Genomic DNA, 22432 nt, shown 5'->3' with positions numbered 1-22432 from the left:
TAGTCTTATTTACCTTTGGAATGACATTTGCAAAGAGGTGATCCAACAGTTTAAGAGAATCTTTGCCTCTGACCTTAAACTTGCCAAATGGTGTTAGGTCAATGACCCCCACTTTTTGCATAACTTGTTGATACTCTAAGCCCACCGGCTGGAACCAGTTTGTACGTCGGAAACTTGGCCTGAAACACAATTTTGAGTATCATAAGACAATTGCCACTCCATTTTATAGGATCACATAACAAAAGAATTAATAGTTAATAAAGCCTGCTTTTTTTCTATGTTGTTTAAGTCCTATCCAGGTAATGCAAAACCAAAAATATTCTCTGGGATCATATATCTAGAATGGAACACAGAGATGACCTAATCTAACTGATTCATTTTACAGATAAAAAAACTGAGAGGAGCAGCTCAGAGGCATAGTGGGTAGAGCATAGGCCCTAGAAACAGGAAGACCTGAGTTCAAATCCAGCCTCAGATGTATTAACTGTGTGACCCTGAAGAAGTCACTTAACCATGATTGACTCAAAAAAACAAAAAAGGAAACTGAGTTCCAGTGACTTGCCCATGCTCACACATGTAGGAGTCATCAGAGGCAGGATTGAATCAAGGCTTTCTGACTCCCACAGTTAACAGACTTCCTTTTTTTTCCACTGCACACTGCTGCATCATCAAATTACAGCTTGAAAATCATTCATGTGAGATGGACTCTAGTCTCTTTTAAACTACTCATGGGTTACTTTTATACATGTGGCAATGAATGGGTAAAGTATTAATTCATTTGACAAGAAAAAGAGTTAGAACACAAGGCCTCCCTGAGCTGGAACGGAGCTTGGAGGTCATCAAGTCTGGCCTTTGTTTTAGAGGTGAGACCGCTGAGGCTCAAAGTGATGAGGGCCATATGTTAGTTAATGGTAAAGCCAAACTCAAACCAAGGTGTGTCCTGACTCCCAAGCTGGTGGTCTCTCCCTTAGGCTGTGCACTTGGATTGCCTCCAAATGGAGGGGATGGGGTGTGAGCTTCCTGGCAAAGTGCTGCAGCTGGGAAAGGGGCTGTAGTTTGAGAATTAAAATGTGAGAGTGGATTGGGGCTGGCATTTACCTAGATCACTCAGGAGCCAAATAAAGCAAAATGAAATTGTTTTACCCTTAGGACGATCCATGCTGGCAGTCTACGAAGACTAAATTGACTGAATAATGGCCCACCTTCCACTTTACTTTGTGCTGAGTAAACCTCTACTGCCCATAGACAGGGAAGATTCATAAAAACCAAAATGAGGATGGAGGTAAGGCTAATGAACTACTTGACCTGCTATTTTCCTTTGGATTACAAACTCAGAAAAAAATGCAGGTGTATTTGATAAACTCCCCCCCCCACACACACACACGCAAAACCCTGTTGTAAAGTTCTTCCCGTGAGGAAAACCCCCCAACATACAGATGGTTAACTTTCTTGGGGGTTTGCCTGGGACACTGAGAGGTTAGTGACAGCTAGGTGGCACAGTGGGTAGAGCACTGGGCCTGGAGTCAGGAAGACTTATGTTCTTGAGTTCAAATCTGACCTCAGACACTTACTAACTGTGTGACCCTGAGCAAATCACTTAACCTTTTTTGCCTCAATTTCCTCATGTATAAAATAAGCTGGAAAAGGAAATGGCAAACCACTCCAGTATCTTTGCCAAGAAAACCCCAAATGGGGTCATGAAGAATCACACAGGACTGAAACAACTGAAAAATAAGCAACTAGCCCAGTATCACAAAGTCAATCTATGTCCCAACAGGCAGGACTTGAACCCAGGTCTTCCTGACTCTTAGGCCAGCCCTCTTTCCACTAAGCCTCACTGCCTTTCATTAACAAACATCACTGGGATTGATGAAAGTGTGAGATCTATGTCTTATGGCATTTTAGAAGAATAAAATAATTGTCAGAGAGATACACTTTGTCTTTTTGGGGGGGGGCAAGGGGGGTTAAGTGACTTGCCCAGGGTCACACAGCTAGTAAGTGTTAAGTGTCTGAGGCTGGATTTGAACTCAGGTACTCCTGAATCCAGGGCCGGTGTTTTATCCACTGTGCCACCTAGCTGCCCCGAGATACACTTTATCTTAACAAAGAGGGCTTGGTAGATGACCTCTCCTCTCATGCAGGAAAGGATTTGCCTCTCGCTCTCCCATGGAGAACCCAACATGGGGGGGCCTTCATGATGTTTATGAATCCACAGCGCATACCACCACATATAATAGGTACTTTCACTGTGGTGCCTTTGCTCTGCCCTAGAGGCAGGCTGTCGGCAGGGCTCAGGTAGGTACTGAGAGAGGCCCCTGGAGAAGTATCCTTAGTGGAGCAGGGGTTTCAGGTCTTTTCTAATGCCATTTAGGTCTGAGAATGCCTGGGAAGACCTGAAGGGTGCCCGGAGCCAGACCATAACTAAGGCTCTAAATTATGCTCTTGGTCCTCCAAAGGTTCATGTAGCAAATGGTGGAGCCAATAAATGCTCTGAAACAAAATGACATTTGCTTCGGGTGACCCAGTCAGGGGAGGAGAGAGGGAGAAGGTCAGCATACCAGTTCAATCCAGATTTCCTTCCATTTTAAAGCATACAATTTGTACTATGGTAACAACAACACCGTGATTTGAGTCATACTTATATCCAGGCTCATGTCCAGGCTTGTAAAACCAATGTGGCTGCTCCCATCCTGCATGGAAGCCCATGGAACATTTAGAGTGAAGGATATTATAAATCCCACTGATTCTTTTAGTAGGTCTCCCAGCAAACCTTTCTTCTTTAGGGTAACCCACTGGAAAGGTGAAAGGAAAAAAATGTGAACATATATTAAATATCATCTAGACAGGAATCTAAACCATAGTTACAAGGTTCCGCCAATACAGTTCTTATTTTTAAAAATCCAGAAGCAATGGCTATGCATTGTAGGATCAAATGAGAAAATGCTGAAATCCCTATTTGGATCATCCCTGTACAAAACTTAAGATTTTAAATAAACATAATTTTCATTTGGCTTTATTAAATATGCAAACAAAACATTTTTCAAAATGTTGTCCACGTTGTGTTTTTGAAAAGATGTGCTTTCTAGAGATCTAAACCCCCGCAGTAAAAGTCAACCAAATGCTGGCTGCTGTAAACCCTCTGGCGGGACCACTGTCAGATGGCAAATTAGCTCTTTACCAATATTGTTGAATCCATAAGACTCTCTCGCTTTAGCTTCTGTATACTGAGTTGTTGTCCATTTTCCATAACGATTGGGATCCAGTTCAATCAGGTCAAAGGGAGGTTCTCCACCAAGGATCCAATCACTGAGATATTTCCCTACACCACCAGCATGGATGATGCCATACCTTAAAAACAGAGATAAATATCCTTGTACTAGAACATCTGTTAGAGTTTTTTCAATAAAGTCAGAAGAGATAAAAGACATTTAATGTATTTGCCAATATTTTGTCTGGCATCACTGTGTAAGGGGGTCTTTAGAATGCAGCATTTAAAAAAAAACAACTCTTCATATTGTCATAAATCTTTTCCTCTAAAAAAGAATTTTAAAGGATCCAAATTCAACTACTTGTCTGAGACAGACCTAGTCTGCCTCCCTACTGCCAAGAGACAGCAGACCATTCTGGATGCTCCTTTTAGAAATGGGCAAAAAAAGAAGATCAAAGAAAGAAACAGAAAACAATGAAGGTTAAACAAGCAGACAATAACTGATCTCACAGGTCCTCTGGAGCCAAGCTTGATTATAATGACTCATAGGAGGCAGTGCTAAAGATTTGTGTTGTAGCAAGTAAAAGGTAGAAATCTTTCCTTGGGTTGGGGCTCACTCCATCCTCCCCTGTGGGTATCTTTTTTTTTTTCTAAGTTTTTTTAGTGAGGCAATGGGGGTTAAGTGACTTGCCCAGGGTCACACAGCTAGTAAGTGTTAAGTGTCTGAGGTCGGATTTGAACTCAGGCACTCCTGACTCCGGGGCCAGTGCTCTATCCACTGTGCCACCTAGCTGCCCCTTGTGGGTATCTTAAAGACTACCTAACAAAGAACAACTCATTCCATGTGAAAAATGATTTATGTGTGGTGGGCACAAAGGAACATTGGTTTCCTTTTTTTTCTAAGCAGCTCACCCTTTGATGAGGAATGATAATGAAAATGTTAGTGATAATTGTAATCATCATCATACTATATAATACTGCTTTAAGGTTTACAAAGCACTTTGTGCATGTTGTCTCACTTGATCCTCACAACAACCCAAAGAGGAAGTCAAGGCTGAGAGAGGAATGTGGGCTAACTCTGTATCTATATGCAGAGTGCTGTAAAATCAAGAGGATGACTATGGTAATTAAATACACATGTACATAGGTATGTACATATATGTCACATATTAAACATGTGGCATTAACACATCACATGTTTAAATGGAGAGTTAGATGAGAATTTAGAGTAATGAGATTGGTTTTCCCTATGATTTGTGGAATCTGCCTTCTCTATGAATATATATGTGATATTGGTTTTTTAAAATGCGTTTTCCCATTTGTGTTATTCAGTGGTATCAAGTTAACTTTTAAATGGGAATTGCAACACCTGGGGCAGATTCATTTAGAGATGGTGGTGCAAAGACACTGGGATACCTTGAGGTCAGCATATTCCACCATTGCTGCTGATTCCACATGGGTGATACATGGGGCTGACATGGATTCTCAGGGGGTATGGAGTGAGAATGGCCCGGTGGATTGTGGGCAGTTGTGCCAACATGGTGGCTGAGTGGGGAAGGCATCTGGGGAAAGGGTGTAACAGCAATGGGATGGGAGACCTTTGTTGTTCAGTTGTTTCAGTTGTGTTGGACTCCTCATAACTCATCTGGGGTTTTATTGGCAAAGATATTGGAGTGGTTTGCCATTTCCTTCTCCAGTTCAGTTTACAGATAAGGAAAGTAAGGTAAATGGGGTTAAGTGACTTGTCCAGGGTCACACAGCTAGTTTCTGAATCTGGGTTTGAACTTAGGACTTCCCAACTACAGGCCAGGCTCTCTGCCACATGACTGACCTCTGGGATACAATTAGGGTGACCTTGCAGGTTGTTTTATCTTTGTAACCTCAGTTCCTATCACAGTGCCTCACACATATTAGGCATTGAATAAATGCTTATGAATTACCAATCTGGAGAGAAAAGTTTGCCCTTATTTTTAGACCAGACCTGTGATTTCATTGGTATAGAGAACTTCAGATGAGGAAATTCTTTTCACCAATACAGATCATCAATTGCTCTGCAACTTACAGAGTGGCTGGGGACACTGAGAGTTTGATTGACTTGCCCAGAGTCACATGGCCAACTTGTATGAGTAGTGGCATTTGATCTGATCCTTAACAACCAGGTAAAACCTGGTAAAAGGAAGGCCACTTTTTTCTTAGTTTCCTGGCACTGAATAATAAGAACTTTGTTTTGTCTTTACTCTTGGTGGTGCAGTGAATAGAGCACCAGACCTGCAAGTCAGGAAGACTCATCCTCCTGAGTTCAAGTTTGGCCTCAGATACTTCCTAGCTGTGTGATCCTGGGCAAGTCACTTAACTCTGTTTGCCTCAGTTTCCTCATCTGTAAAATGAGCTAGAGAAAATGGCAAACCATTCTAGTATCTTTGCCAAAAAAAACCCCAGTGGGGTCACGACGAGTTAGATATGGGGAAAAAGTAACAACAAAGAGTTAGATATGACTGAAAAAGGACTGAACAACCTTTACTTTGTCTTTGGTTTCGTCACCAGGGAGGGACCTATGTGGGCAGAGAAGCAGGTGGGGAGGGGGATGTCAGGGTGGGGGGAGTAGCTCTGCCAGCTTGTGTTTGAAAAACACTGAAACTGACATCTAGTCAGCCTGTTAAATACACCTACTGTACCTGCACCTGCACCTGCAGCCACACCAAGGCACTGGGACGGTCCCTCCCTCTCCCCTTCCTTACACTCTCAGGTAGTCTTTTGCCACTTCCTTTCTTCCTTAAGAATTTCCTTATTTGTGGAAATGTTTTGCATGATGACATATGTATAACTTATATTGAATTGCTTGAGTTCTTAAGGGAGGGGGAGGGAGGGAGGAAGGGAATTTGGAACACAAAGTTTTAAAAATCAATCTTAAAATTTGTTTTTACATGTAATTTTGGGGAAAAAATTCTAAATAAGAATTCTCTTATTGTCATTGTCCCTTTGGGGGGAAAGGACGGTAGGGAAATTGGCAGACAGGCAAGAAGAAGGAGAGGACCTAGTTATAAAAGGCTTGGAATTCCTCAGCGTTTGATGATATGTTCTAGGAATAACAAGGAAGTAAGATGCTGAATTTGAAAAGCCAGAAATATGGACATGGGCTCCATTAGCAGAGGGATTAGAATTAGGCACAACGAAATGGAAGAGAATTGGTTATTATGAGCCATAATTTGGCAGTAAGTTAGGCCTGACATCAGTATTCACAAAATGAGTGGAGCAAATATGAAAAAGCAAAACATCAAGAGGATAATGGAACTATAAGCTGGAAACCACCCTGGAGAATTTCACCAAACAAATCATGTTAGATAAACGGGCTACATGGGAGGTCTTTGGAATCACAACTGTCATATTGTTTCATGAAAATGGACATGTAGAATTAATTCCAATTGTTTTGTAGAAGGATACAGCAAGACAATAGAAGCATATAATGGAAATGGTGAGCAACTGGAGCAAATGAAATCCTTGGACTGTCTAGTCCCACTGGTGATTGCACTAAGTGTTAAATATGTACAAATGAGTAAGCAGTATGAGCTAGGCAGCTGGATGGTACAATGCATAGAGTGCTAGGCTGGGGAGTCAGGAAGACCTGAGTTCAGATCCAGCCTCAGATACTTATTAGCTGTATGACCCTGGGCAAGTCACTTAACCATTCTTTTCCTCAGTTACTTCATCTGTAAAATGAATATGATAATAATAGCACCCAGGGGTTTGTGAGGATCAAATGAGATAACATATGTTAAGCACTTTGCAAACCTTCAAACTCTATATAAATACTAGTTTGTGGTTGTGGTGGTTGTTGCTAAATAGCGTCATGGTCACTGTTCTCAAGCTGAATAATTTCCATTTCTACCAGCTCACTTTTTGTTGTTGTTCAGGCCTGTAATTTCATTGGCAGTGGGAAATTCTGGTGTGGAAATTTCCTCCACTAATGCAGATAAGCAACTTGTTTTCAAGGGTTGCCTAGAAGAAAGCTTCTTAAACTGTGGGTTGTTACCCCATATGGGGTTGCATAACTGAATGTGGGGGAACTTAATTTGAACTAAGTTTGGAACTTAGTTTGGAGTTCATCTGGCTTATAATGGATTAAGTTTAAAAATCCAGCTCTCCTGCCTCAAAGAATGTAACTGACCTTGGAGAATGTGTGAGAAAGCAAGGGAGTTTGGGCCTGATATCTTTACTTCACCAAGTTATCCTTCAAGGATGTCTGGTTTGCTATTCAAAAATCTAGGCCACTATCTTGGGTTGGGACTCAGACAATGAGCTCTTCTTAGTCTCAGGAGAGAAGAAGGGGGTCGTTGCTAGCCCCCATTATCAAACTTCCAATAGATCATGTTGTTCCCTGCACCTCAGTTCTGTAACTACTCATGTTGTCTTTAATCCCATGATGTCATCTAACTCGCTCTATTCTCCCCAAAACCTATGAAAGGGGAGCTGTCTTTTTCTTCTGGGTCTTTGGCATTATTGGAGGCAAGCCATGAACCCATTTATTGACAGGTAGCATGCCTCTGTGAATAAATGTTATCTTATACAATAATCTGCCTAGTTTACCCTTTTGTTAAAATTCAATTGCAAGGGCAGCTAGATGGCACAGTGGATAGAGCACCGGTCGGGGATTCAGGAGTACCTGAGTTCAAATGCGGTCTCAGACACTTAATACTTACTAGCTGTGTGACCCTGGGCAAGTCGCTTAACCCCAATTGCCTCACTAAAAAAAAAAAATTCAATTGCAATCCTACCATCAAAACTCTTAAAATACAATAAAAATAAGAGCTCACACGTTACATTCTTTTAGAGTTTTTTTTAACACTTTACATATATTATCTCATTTAATACTCACAACATATCTCTAAGGCAGCTATATCTATTTTACAAATGGGCAAACTGAGGCTCAGAGAGATGGTGACTTGCCAAAACTCAGCCATCTAAGTAAGTGATTAAGGTGAAATTTGAACACAGCTCTTCTTGACTCTCCACTAAGCCACAATCTCAACTCTTCTTGGCCTTATGGGGATCACCAAGAGAAGAAAACTCTCTTTGTCCCCTTTTCATACCTTCTTCTTGGCCTGAGCTTATGTGGCAAATATCATGGAAAATTACAATTAGTATAAATAAATATACCAGAATTGTTGAATTTTACTGGGATACTTACCCAAAACCAATGGCCACCCAGTAATTTCTAACACCCTGATGTGGTCCCACCATGGGCAGAATGTCTGGAGAATAGGTGATCGGACCAGAAACGACATTGATGATATCAGCCTTTCTCAAGACTGGGACCATATCCATGGCAGCTTCCACATACTCCATGATTCTGTCTAAATCAGACTCAAAAAGTTCCTTTCCAAAACCTGAAAACATATTTCACTGTTACTCCGCCCCGATCTGTTTTTAAATAATGCAAATTCAGTCTAGGAGACCACTTAGATTAGAGGACTAACTGTGAATAAAATGCTTTCATGCCAATAGATAGTTATCACTGAGAATAAGAAAATGATTAGTCATTAAATTAAACCTTTAAAAAATTCCATCATTTTTCTACATGTGATTTATTACCAACTTAGTCTATTTCCTGACATTCCCAAATGATTTTACTTTAAAATGAGCAATCATTTTCTTTGACATCAATTAGCTCTCAACTTAATAATTCTACCTTCTGTATGTGGGATAAGTGGGCTGACAAAAGTCCTAAGCTAGGTAACCAAAAGCTGACCAATAACTAGGCTTAATCCAGGATGACAATGAAATATACTTTCCTTCTCTCTCTAATACATTGAGGGACCATGGCTATAGTCCCTCAAGTCATTAGACATTGCTACGGGGATTGATTTTGCTTACCTGTTTTTCTTTGTTACATGGGAGGATTCAGTGGAAGAGGGACATGTAGGGAAATGGTTAGAGTACAGATTAAAAAGTATTACTAAAACTGAAAATGTGACAGCATAAATGTGATAGGAAATATTTTTTGTTGTTATTCAGTCATTTTAGTCATGTCCAATTCTTTATGACCCCATTTGGAGTTTTCTTGGCAGAGATACTGGAGTGGTTTGCCATTTCCTTCTCCAGCTCATTTTCCACATGAAGAAATTGAGGCAAACAGAGTGAAGTGACTTGTCCAGTGTCACACAGCTTGTAAATATCTGAGGCTGGATTTGAACTCAGGAAGAAGAGTCTTCCTGACTTCAGGTCTGGCACTCTATCCCCTGTGCCCAACAGGAAATATGCATCATGATAAATATTATAAAACTGGAGTACAGCAGAGGAATCAAACTGGGATACTTGGGGAAAATCACTCCAATACCAAAGGTGGTCACGATAATCATCTTCTTTCTATTTCACACACATACACACTCCATATGTGTATATGTGTATGTGTATATATTTATATATATACAGAAATACACACACATAAACACACACACACCATCATAAACACAATGACATACATATACACATACACATATACATTACCAGCTCTGTGATTTCATTCTTATATTCTCTAAGGTAAAAGTTCCCCTCCTCTGATGAAGATCAACACTTGCTCTGCACTGTACAGTCTGAGAGTTGCCTGGGGACACTCAGAGGTCAAATGTCTTGCCCAAGGTGACACAGTCAGTGTGTGTCAAAGGTGGGCTCTCTATCAATTGTACCCCACTGCCTCTCAAATTAGTTCATACATATCCATATACAGACAAATACAGTCAGTGCTGGGGTATTTTCCCCTTCTTTCTGTGTCCCTGGTGTTTAATTGATGAAAATAAAGTGTAAATGAGAATGTCCAAAACAGATTTTTGAAAAGACAAAAGAGAGAGAGAGAAAGAACAGCACAGAAGACCAAGTGAAACAGTAGCATCATAGGAGAGGAGGACCCTGGGTTATTTTGCCTTCGTTTTGCACGGAGAAGATGGAACCAAATGATGACACTCATTTTCATCCTGACTGAGATAATGGTGTACCAGGCATCGATGCTCCAGAGCAGGGAGCTCTTTAAGGAATTGCTGGAATTTGGAGGCAGAGAGAATAAAATTGGCCCCTGCATGCCCACTTTGATTTGATTGGGATCATTTGGTCAAGATAAGATCTACAGGTTAGGCCTCCATGGGGGAAACCCTCATATTCTGTGCTAAGTGATTCTAAGGTTTTACAAATATCTTTGGAACTAATTGTTGTTCCTTTAGAGGATTCTTATTTGTTTTTATCCTGTAGTTAATAAAATTTATATAAAGAGGAAAATAAAAAATAAAATAATTATAATAAAATTAATAATAAAATTTGGGAGGAGTGTTTGTTTTGTTTTGGGGAACACTTACAATTTCATTGGTATAGAGAACACTCTCTCTACCAAGGTAGATAAATACCTGTTCTGCAACTTGTAGTTAGTTGCCTGGGGCATCATGACTTACCCAGGGACACATAGTCAGTGTCTGTAGGAGGCAGTACTTGAACCCAGGATTGTTCTATAATATTGTTACCTATGTGCTTACAAGTGAGTATTTTCCAGAAGTAGAAAATCCAAGATGCCCTGAGGCCCTACACACACACACACACACACACACACACACACACACACACACACACACACACACACACACCCCTCCAGCCAGAAAGGAAGGAATCCTTCTTAACTGCTTCTTTTTCCATTGACCTTTGGGAATTTTGTTATTGAAATGAGAATTTAAAACAGATAAAATTTAAATTCTCATTTTAATAACAAAATCTGAATGGGAAATAATAAAAATAGCAGAATCTTAATGGGAAAATAAATAAAAATAATCATCAGAATGCGGAATTTAAAAATAAAAATAAAAATCTGAATGGGGAAAAAATCCTTCCCATCCTCATCTTAGCTCTGAACCCCTCAAGGAGGAAGCAGATCATTTCAAAAACCTAAATTAATCCTTACTTGATCCCCCTTTTGTTCTCTACCACTACCACCTCACTTTTCATGCTCAGAATAAAATCAAACCTGAACCTATGTTTCTTTGAATGAAACCAGCTGGCTCAGATATATTTAGATATACTTTCCAAGTTTCATATGCATAGATACATACCTACATACTTATTATGTTAAGCTGAACGCCACTACCCCAGATGCCTCTTCTCTCATTATTCTCTCTTTAAATGAATTGGTATTGACTTTCAAATAGGGTGGAAGGGGAATGGGATAAGTGTCTGTGGGAACAAGGGGGCAGAAGGAAAAAAGCAAAGGCCAATCAAGTCAAAGTGAAGGGAAGGTTGATAGGACAGGTCCAGTATCAAACAGGAGAATTATATCTTAAGTCATTCAGAACGTGTTCAAGGTATACTGAGTAATGAGTCTCTACTCTAACAGCTATGTGCACATTCTTTCTGGTAGAGGTCTTACCTCCCCCTTGGGTTCTTTTCAAAAAGCATATTATTTATGACTTATGGTTTATGACTGCCCAATATTTGGGGGAATTTTGTTACTTAGAGGGAACTTGAAAACCATTGTGGGGGCAGCTAGGTGGCACAGTGGATAAAGTAATGGCCCTGGATTCAGGAGGATCTGAGTTCAAATCCAGCCTCAGATACTTGACACTAGCTGTGTGGCCCTGGGCAAGTCACTTACCCTCACTGCCCCACTCAAAAAACAAAAACAAAAACAAAACAAACATAAACAAAACAAACAAACAAAAACCATTGTGAATGGACAGACATGTCACTTAATGGTTTGACCTGGTGGGACGCCATTGGTCACCCAGGAATCTTGGACCTTCATTTTCTCCTGATTTTCATATGGTCCAAATAAAAGCCCGTCTCTTTCCTGTCGCAGGTAGTATGATCCTTCCAGGTCTCGAATAACTGGGAGTTCTCTTTTTAAAGCTTTCACTTCAGGTATGGTTGCTGTGACAACATATTGATGATGAACTGGAATAAGAGGATGTTCTAGTCCAATCATTTTGCCGACTTCACGAGCCCAAAATCCTAAAGGAATCATAATTTGTCATTTTAACACAAACATAAAAATATGGCGTTTAATACTTATCGCATAAAAAATGATTTAACTAAAAAGAAAAGTATTGGACAGGATTGCTTATTCATGTGGCAGAGTATAAAACACTTCCTCCTCTTTCATAATAGGAAGATGGCCCTAAAGTAAGGAGAGACCTTGGTTCTAATCAGCAACCCATATACCCACCCCCATTCTTATTGGCTGTGTGACCCAGGGCAAATCACTTAACCTCTCTGATCCTCAACCTTATCTAAAAGCAGCTTGTCATAGTGAATAGGATGGTAGGCTTGAAGTCAGGAAGACCTTGATTCTGTTATCAGCTCTGCTACTTCATAGCTGTATGACCCTGGGCAGGTCACTCAGCCTCATTTTCCATATAATAGGAGGACTGGACTCAAGGGCCTTTAAGATTCCTTTTCTAAATCTATGATGGTATAAAACAGGGATGCTGCTGCTTATGTGACCTGCTTCTCAAGGTTAGGGTGAAGATCAAATGAGATGATGTATGGAAAGTAGTATGGACGTGTTGACCAGGACGAACCTTCTTTGCATTCTTCTTCAAGAAGCATTTATCTAGTACCTACTGTTTGCATCCTGCTATGTGTTCTTGGAGGAAAAATGAAATAAGAAAAGACAGGATTGTCACTTCCTATGTACATAGGGTGTCCCCAAAGCCTTAGTGTTTTGCTATTTCTATGGAAACACCTGTTTCATTTGGTGTTTTTAAGTCCAGAATAAAAATAAATTTAAAATATGATCATGCTATTGATTAAGTCTTGGTTACTAAGGCACTTTATTTTAAGAATCCAAAGGATAGTCCCTCACAGGATGGTGTTTCAAATGCTAAAACAGTAGAGAGGCTGTTTCTGTCATACTGTATGGACAAATGTCCAAGCAGCCAAGAAGCATTTATATGGTTCATTAAGGTTTGTAAAAGGCTTTCCTTTGAGCCTCACAACAAGCCTGTGAGAGAACAATGTTTATGGTTGGGGACAATTGGTATGGTCATTATCTACCACTACCATTGTCAAACACAATCAGTCAGTGGATAAACTTTTTTCCTTGTACACTGGACTTTTTTCATCATAATAATTTATGAAAGTCCATCAAATGACTAAGGAATCCCACTTACTGCTCTGAATGTTGTTTTCTCCTCCCAGTCCTATTTCTTAGCCCTTTGACCATTTCCTTTTGTCTTCTCTTCTGAAGAATATACTGGGAAGAGAACTGGCTTTGGATTCAGATCCTTTGGTTTTGAACCCTGGCTCTGCTAGTTATTATTGTTTAACCTTGGACAAGTTGCTTAACCTCACTAGGTCTTAGTTTCATAATGTATTAAAAAAAAGGTAAGTGGGACCAGATAATGGGTACTAGCTAAAATTTATAATACAGGTTATATACATTATTTTCACTTGCTTTTTTTCACTGTTATTTGTCTCTTTTTGTATCCTTAGCACTATGCTTGGCACATAGTAGGTGCTCAATAATTGTTTGTTGATTGAATGATTGATTTGCACCCCCCAGCAGTACAATGAGATAGCTAACATGGATATTGTTTTCCCCATTTTATAGATGAGGAAACTGAGGTTCAAAGGGGTTAAATGATTTGCTCATGGTCACATAACTAGTAAATGTTAGAAGTAGGATTTAAACCAAACTCTTTCCTAATCTCAAGGTCAGCTCTCTTTCCATTATTCCGTGTTTCTTCTTTGCTAAGCCATAAGATCCCTCTCAAGGGGCAGCTAGGTGGCACAGTGGATAGAGCACTAGCCCTGGAGTCAGGAGTACCTGAGTTCAAATCTGGCCTCAGACACTTGATACTTACTAGCTGTGTGACCTTGGGCAAGTCACTTAACCCCAATTGCCTCACCAAAAAAAAAAAAAAAGATCCCTCTCAGCTCTCAATCCTAGGAGCCTTAGTCCCTTAAACTGTGGATCCCCAAATGAGACATGGTGCCTCTGTTTAAAAGTAAAATGAGAGGTTCACTATGTGGCTACTACATACCACAATCTGGTCTTGTTTGGGCTTCCCAGGACCAAGATTGTGTCTCTTCATTCCTTTATTTCTGAATGACAGAGCTATATTAGTGACCTTTAGTCAGTATCTGCAGTGGTCATGAAAAAATAGTTCTTTTGCCATGCCATAACTAATGTGGGTGAATGGAGTTTTGCCAATAATTTGGGGTAGCTCACAATTCCTCCCTGAGTCAACCATCATCCCTATGAATCATCTCACAATCCTCTAATGGTTTGTAATATAGCCACACCCTTCCACAGGCTGATTCCTGCTCCCTCTGCCCCTACCCTCCAGATTCTCTACTATGCCATAGAAACCTCTTTACCTTGGAAGTTCGCTCTATCCCTGAACTTCACACATTGGAAGTACCTTCCACCCCTATAGCCTTTCCCTCTGCTTAGCTGGTTCCTCCTAGAACCACCAACACAAACATATACAACGCTCAAAAGAAAGAAAGAGAGGGAAGGAAGGAAGAAAGAAAGGAGAAAAAAGAAAAAATGATGAATAGGTTTAAGAGGAGTAAGGCATAGTGAGAGATGAAATAATAGGAGATTTTATTGTTACAGTTGAGTCATTTTTTAGTCATTGACTCTCTGTGACTCCATTTGTGGTTTTCTTGGCAAAGATACTGGAGTGGTTTGCCATTGCCTTCTCCAGTTATAAATGAGGAAACTGAGTCAAATAGGGTTTAGTGACTTGCCCAGGGTCACACAGCTAGTGAGTGTCTGAGGCTAGATTTGAACTCAGGAAGATGAGTCTTCTTGACTCTAGGCCTGTCACGCTATCCGTTGTGCCACCTAGCTGCCCCCATATAAGAGATTATGATCAAATAAAAGAAAAGCAGCTTTCTAGGAAGTGGCACACTTGTAGATGAGGTATGATCATTCCTGTGTGTAACTGAGTGTGTAACTGATATAGGACTAGGAACTAGATCTATGATTTCATTGATGTAGGGACCTCCCAGGTGAGGAAACACCCTCTATTGATGAAGGTTGGCACCTTCTCTGCAAATTATAGACTTAGTGCTCTGAGTATTGAGAGGTTGTGATTTTCCTGGGATCACACAGCTAGTATGCATAAGAGGCGGCATTTGTGACTTCAAAGCCCATGCTCTATCTACTATGTTAAACTACCTCTTAATGGAAGAAACTGAGGAAGGGGAGGTCAGTATATTTAAGAATTAATTTGTAATATGTCAGTGGAAGAAAAATGTTTATACAATTATCAGGAATAGTAAGTAATGTAGTGATGGAATGGAAAGAGCAGTGGATTTGTAGTCAGTTATTGCCTTGGGTTAAAGGGGGCATTCATCAGTCAGGTAGTCAGGAGAATCTGGTTTGAACTAGTTCATTCCAGTTCCTATTAGGTAGAATGGAAAAATGTTCAGAGAGAGAGAGAGAGAGAAAGAGAGAGAGAGAGAGGGAAAGAGAGAGAGAAAGCACTTCAATAAATGAAAGTCGTAGGAATTGCTGGCACCAAAACTATTGGTAGAGATCTGCAGAAATGAGGTTAAAACAAAGGGTGAAGGTCAGCTGAAGAGCTTCCTGCTCCTATTAGATTTGTCATGGACTCAACAGTGGCTCTATTCTCTGTCACATCTTTGACGCAATGTCAGCTAAAGTTGAGCAATTTTTTTGGCTGAACACTAAGCTCCATATTAGTAAAAGCCAAGCATGCCCTTGCTTGAAAACGTTTTTTATTTTTAAATTCCTAAGAAAGTTTCACAAGGGACACCAAGACCATTTAGAAGGGATCATATGGAAAATATTCACCAACAATGATGGCTGGCTAGTCATACAGCATGGCCGAAGGGAATAAAATGGGAAGAGCCCCGGAGACCTGTTTCCTCATCTTTCAAATGAGGATAACAATAAGAAGAATGCTGTGGTGCCTGCCTTCACAGGGTCATTGTGAAGAAAGTACTTTATCCAATGTATGATGGTACAGAAATGTGTGCTATTATTGTCATTACCACAAGGTGGACCCTAGGTAAAGGGTTTACAGGAGGCTGTGCTCAGGGGCTGCTGGGGATGTGATATGGATGGGTTGTATCCTGAATGTTCTGGGGTAGAACTTACCTGAGATTCCAGATCCACTAAAGTACTGAATTGATACTTACATAGCACTTTAAGATCTGCAAGGCCCTGTCCTTCTATTACCATAGAATCCCTAATTTCTTTCAAAACTCAGTTTATACATGAAGCCTTTCCTGATTTCCCCAGAAGCTAGTACATTCTTTATTCCACATACCATGCATGAAACCAGTCTTACCCCTCTCTTTACAATCTTTCTCTACCAAATTGTGCTCAGTAAGTGGAGTAGAAAACAATTTGTGGAACAAGAGAGAACTAATAACTAAGGGGATCAGGAAGGGCTTTGAATAGGACATGGTACCCAAGTGGAGTCTTAAAGCTAAGCTAGGAATTCTAAAAGATGGAAATGAGGCAGAGGTGCATTTCATGATGTAGGACAGAATGGGAGAACGACCAAGGGTAATAAAGGGGTTAGAGGTCCCCATGAGAATAAAAAATAAACTTAGGAGGAATAAGGAGGGGAAAAGATGGAAGGATAGGAGGTAATAAAGAGAAGAATTATAAGATGTAGGATCACAGGCATAGGAAGGAGGTAGTGAGATCTATGATATGGTCATCTCTATGAATGATTGAAGTGGAGTGAAGATTTAGGTAATGGAAGTAGAGGCAATTTATGAACAGGGATATTCAGGGGGACATAATTAGAATCTCAAAGTCTCCAAGAGTGCCTTCAGGTATTGAAGTTGAGAAGATTTTTATTGAGATACTGAATTCCTTGAGAAAGTAGGAAGAATGACCAGAAATCTGATAGTTGACTGTGACAAGGAACTGAACTAAGTGAAATAGACACATGTAGTAGCCCTCAAAAAAAGGAAAGATTGTTAGAGAGGAAGGAAAGGGAAGAACACAAACATTTATTAAGCATATACTATGTGTGCTGAGTGCTCTACAAACATTATCTCAGTTGACCCTCACAACAACTCTGTGAGGTGTGTGTTATTGTGATCACCATTTTACAGTTGAAGAAACTGAGACAGACAGAAGTTAAATGACTTGCCCAGGGTCACACAGCTATTATGTGACATCTCAAACTACCATAGTTTGGTGAAGCTATTGATATCTCAGAATTTACTTTTGCCTATTTTTTCCTATTCCTATCTTTTATCATTTTTGCCAATTTGCCAGGTATAAAATGAAACCTCAGAGTTATTTAAATTTTAATTTCTCTCATTATTTGGGATTTGAAGCATTCTTTCATAGAGTTAGTAATAGTTTGCGATTCTTCTGAGAACTCTTTGCTCAGCTCCTTTAATTACTTCTCTATTGGGGGATGGCTTTTGGTCTTTCATATTTTTATTAACTGTCTAGTTTGATATCTTGGATATCAAACCTTGATTACGATATTTTATCCAAAGACTTTTCTTCAGTTAACCACTTCTTTTCTTATACTGAAATCATTTATTTTAATTGTGCAAAAGCTTTTTGATTTCAGGTAATCAAAATTATCTATTTCATCTTTTGTAACTGCCTCTATTCCTTGTTCAGGAAAGAATTTGTCATCTGCTCATAGTTGTGAATGTTATATAATCTACTTTCTCTTCAAAATTTTTATAGTTCAAATCCAGCCTCAGGTCCTCCTGACTCCAGGACCAGTGCTCTATCTACTGCACCACCTAGCTGTCCCTCCCTATTCTATCTTTAACTTTCAGTCTGTCCCTTCTTCCTATTATTTATCCCACACCTAGATTTTTGTATGAGGTATTTTATTTTTTCCATTACATGTAAAGATAGTTCTCAACTTTTGTTTATACATGCTTTACAATTTCAGATTTTTCTCCCCCCCACCCCTCCCTCCCCCCTCCCCTAGACAGCAGGTAATCTGATATAGGTTATATCTATATATCTCTATACATATACATATAGATATATATATACACACACATATATATACACATAATAACATTAATCCTATTTCTGCCCACACCTAGATTTTTAAAAAATTAGCATGATAATCTTTATATATATTGTTATTTGGAGGATAGACATCGGGAGCAAAAAATGAAATCCAGAATAAGATGCATCTATTTCCATTTCCCCCGGCCCTCCCTCTATTTATTATCTTTTGCCACATATGGAGTTACCCTGCCACAGTAACCCTGTTACACACACAGTATCTATATAATGTACAACTTTTCTCATTTGTAGAATTAAAGACTTCATTAAGATAATGGTTCTGAAAGAGTATGCTATTATACACTATTGTGCTGCAGGTTTTGGTGGGTGTGGCAAGAACTTTGTGATGTCATGCTATTGTGGATAAAAGACAACTTATAAATAATTTTGTTCAGTATAAATTTTTACTTAGCATTTAAGTAGCTTAAGTATATTAGCCACAAAATAAACAAAATTTACCTATTACATACACGGTAACATCTAAAAGTGTTAGACCTTACAATTATTAAGGACTGAACTCTTATTGAAGGGAAATTGTATATGCTTAAGCCTCTCATGGTGTTGCCAACTAAAATGTCCAGTGTGCTATGAGGCTTCACAGCATAGAATATTGTAACACGAGCAAAAATAGCTTGAGAACTACAGCTCTTAAGTCCTTCTTAGCTCTAATATTTTCCCAATCAATAAGCTATTTGATATCAGTTCCTAGGTCATATGGGACTTTGTTACCCAATGACATATAACAAGAATATATTGAATACTATCATAAAGATTGGTTTCATGGGACCATAAGTGAAAGGAGGATTCAACGGACACTCAGTTTTTTTTAAAAAGTAGAAATGTTTTCTCTAACCTTGACCTAAATGTAGAGATTTAAAACAACTTCCAAGATCTCCAGAGGGAATTTGGCACCCAAAATATTTGAAGGAAAATCTTTTGGAAGAGTTTCTAATATTTATTAATTAAATTACATCAACTCCACTGTTGATCAGCATAGAAGATTTGATCTGCTCTGTTTCTCACCTAGGCATCCTTCCTCATTCTCTCCATTCCCAAGGGCTTACCATATTAATGTTCAACTTAGTCCAACTCTCCATTGACTTAGCCCACTGTAATTCAGAATGCTTGAGTTCAAGTGAATTACCACCCTCCCCAGTAGTAGGAATTACAGGCATGTATTACCATGTCAAACATGGAGCTTGTGATTAAGATAACATACACACACACACACACACACACACACATATATATATATATATATATATATATATATATATACCAAATATGCAAAGCAAATGCAAGTTATAAAAGTTTTACTATTTACTTATTATAATTTTTATTTGTCTGGGGAAAAATTGATACTGATATGATATGCTGGAAAGAGCTCTAGATTTGGTTTTAAAGATTTGGGTTCAAGCACTGGTCCTGGATTCAGGAGGACCTGAGTTCAAATCTGGCTTCAGATACTTAACACTTACTAGCTGTGTGACCCTGGGCAAGTCATTTAACCCCAATTGCCTCACAAAAAGAAAAGAAAAGAAAAGAAAAGAAAAAGATTTGGGTTCAAATTCCATTTCTGATATTTAGTACCTATGTGATCTGGGACATATCTCTCTGGGCCTCAGTTTCCTCATCTGTAAAATAAGAGGGTTGAACTTGCTGTGGTCCCTTCCAACTCTACATCCTGTGATTCTAAAATAGCCTGTATATGTATTTTCACATGACATCTTTGTCTCACAAGACTATAAGAGCTATGTCAAGACAATTATTTTCTCATCTGCCAAGTTGAAAATTCTCTCACATAATACTAGTTAAATTCTAATGTCTGAAGGAGAGATTATGGAGCATATTTAAGTGCATACTAAAAGGAAAAGATTAAGGCTACCATTGAACAGAAATTTGAACTAGTAAGAAAGGATAGGTCAAGAGAATTGGAATCACCTACTCTACTAATAAAAATAGAAAGAAAACAGAGGATGGAGCTTTAGAGTTTAGAATCAGAGATGTCAAATTCTTGACCCACAGACTGCTAGAATTAAATTAACATGTAATTGGAAAATGTTTAACACTAAAAATACAATACAACATAGATAATACTGATTTGTGATTTTTCTAGCTGTCAGTGATCCATTTCTATTTGAGTTTGATACCACTGAGTTAGTGGCAGGATTTAGTTGAAGGACAAAGAGGAAGTAGCTGACATCAGAATAAAAGAAGAGAAATAATAAGAAAAAAAAATGTGTTCATACCCTTTGAATCAGCAATACCACCATTAGGCATATATTTCCAAAGAGAGAAAAGAAAGAAATGTACAACTATATTGATAGTAGCTTTTTTATAGCAGTCAAAAATTGGAATCTAAGAGAGTGTCCACCTGTTGGAGAGTGGCCAAAAAAATGATATATGAATGTAATGAAATTTTAATGTACAATAAGACATGATGAAATTACATACTTTCAGAGGAAGCTGGGAAGACCTTTGCAAACTGATAAAGAGTAAAGTGAGTAGAACTAGAACAATTTCTAAAATAACATTATTAAGAAAAGACAGCTTTGAAAGACTTAAGAACTCTAATCAATGCAAAATACAAGCCACTATTTTAGAGAACCAAAGATGAAGTATGCTAATGGCTTTATGCACAAGAAATGAAGAACTTTAATGCAAAATGAGACATACATTTTTTAGCATGGCCAGTGAGGTCACTGGTCACGCTGGACGACATGTATTTGTTATGAGTGTTTGCCTTTGTTCATTTGCTGAAGTTGGGTGGGGTGAGGGGAGAAAACAAATTCTTCCCCCCCCCAAAAAAAAAATTTTTTTTTTTCCAAATGAAAGATGGGCCCTCTCACCCTAGGGCACAAAGAGTCCTTTTCTTTCTAGGGAACTGCAATGATAGAAGGGATGCTGTTTTCTTGTGAACTAAAGAAAACACAGAGTTTGCAGTTTTCCTTCAGGCTCTGGTCTATGATTTTAATGAGGGATTTGGCCTCAGCTATGATTTAGCTGCTCTTTAGGGACCACAATGAGGATCTAGAATTCTGGGAATTCTCTGTAGTGTCTCCTCATTTGTCAAAGTAAATGTCACTTATTTCTAAGTTACCCCATAAAGATCTTTGTGACAAAGATTTTGTTTCTGAACCATAGCAGAAACTGTTTTTGCAACATGGAAATAGTCCCTGTTCTTGTAGAGGCTGTGAACCCAGGCAAAAGCCAAGACTGTTCTCATAATAAATTTCTTTGGGGGGGGGGGCGAAATGACAACAAAGAGAAAAGAGAATAGAAGACATGCCAACATCTTGAGCTTGGATGATTGAATATACAGTAGTTTCCCATACTAGCAATGAAAAATGTTCCTTTAAAAACAACACAATCTTTCTTCGCATTTCACAGTACGTGATCAAATATGAGTAGCCAAACACAGCCTCCTTTAGGAGAAGAACAATCCTATATCTGTCTTTGTAGTCTTCCTACTCAGCACAGTGCCTTGCACATATTAAGTATTTATTAATTGCATATCAAATTGAATTGAACTGAATTTAATGTTAAATAGGTTTTACCAACTACATACTTTAAAGAAGTAGTTTCAAAACATATACCAATATTGAATGATGCTTACCTGTGGCGTTCACAATTCTATTAGCCCGGATAGATCCCTGTGGGGTTTCAACTTCCCAAGTCCCATCTGATCTGGGTTTTAGATTAGTCACTCGAGCAGGAAATTTTAGTAGGGCACCATATTTCCGGGCCCCAGCAGCCAGAGCCATAGTGAGAGAATAAGGATCAATGTGACCATCTCCAGGATTATAAAGTCCAGCTAAAACCTAAATGGATTACAAGATGAATTCAAATAAATGTAGAGTTTTTCTTCACATGTGAATAAAATCAGATTTGTAAAAAACCTAACCCACCATTTAGCAGGGAAAAACTATTTTTTAAATCATATTTTATTTTTTCTCGGTCACATTTTTTTTTTATGTTTGGGGGATTTTTTGGCTGGGCGATGAGGGTTAAGTTACTTGCCCAGGGTCACACAGCTAGTAAGTATCAAGTGTTTGAGGCCCGATTTGAACTCAGGTCCTCCTGAATCTAGGGCTGGTGCTTTATCCACTGCGCCACCTAGCTGTCCCCTCCTCAGTCACATGTAAAGATAATGTTTAACACTCATTTAAAAAAATATTTGAGTTCCAAATTTTCTCTCTCCCTTCCTCACCTTC

The 22432-nt window shown here is 39.0% G+C and overlaps 1 protein-coding gene across 2 annotated transcripts in view; it reads right to left on the bottom strand.

Annotated features, from left to right (window-relative positions):
- The window catches only part of DMGDH (dimethylglycine dehydrogenase), a 96181-nt gene that overhangs the window by 48853 nt on the left and 24896 nt on the right, over positions 1-22432 (bottom strand). For both annotated transcript variants that reach the window (XR_006356430.1, XM_044005159.1), the window contains exons 5-10: positions 21835-22039; positions 11939-12187; positions 8394-8592; positions 3179-3348; positions 2639-2792; positions 14-179 (exon numbers count right to left, since the gene is read on the bottom strand). Coding sequence is in view for 1 of the 2 variants with exons in the window: in XM_044005159.1 (XP_043861094.1) it covers positions 14-179; positions 2639-2792; positions 3179-3348; positions 8394-8592; positions 11939-12187; positions 21835-22039 (1143 nt within the window). In the remaining variant the exon portion in view is untranslated. The remainder of the gene's footprint in view (positions 1-13; positions 180-2638; positions 2793-3178; positions 3349-8393; positions 8593-11938; positions 12188-21834; positions 22040-22432) is intronic.

Source organism: Dromiciops gliroides, chromosome 1 (assembly GCF_019393635.1).
Source record: "Dromiciops gliroides isolate mDroGli1 chromosome 1, mDroGli1.pri, whole genome shotgun sequence".
NCBI lineage: Eukaryota > Metazoa > Chordata > Mammalia > Microbiotheria > Microbiotheriidae > Dromiciops > Dromiciops gliroides.
The sequence above is the reverse complement of the archived record's forward strand: the minus strand, read 5'-3'. Positions and strand labels throughout refer to the sequence as shown.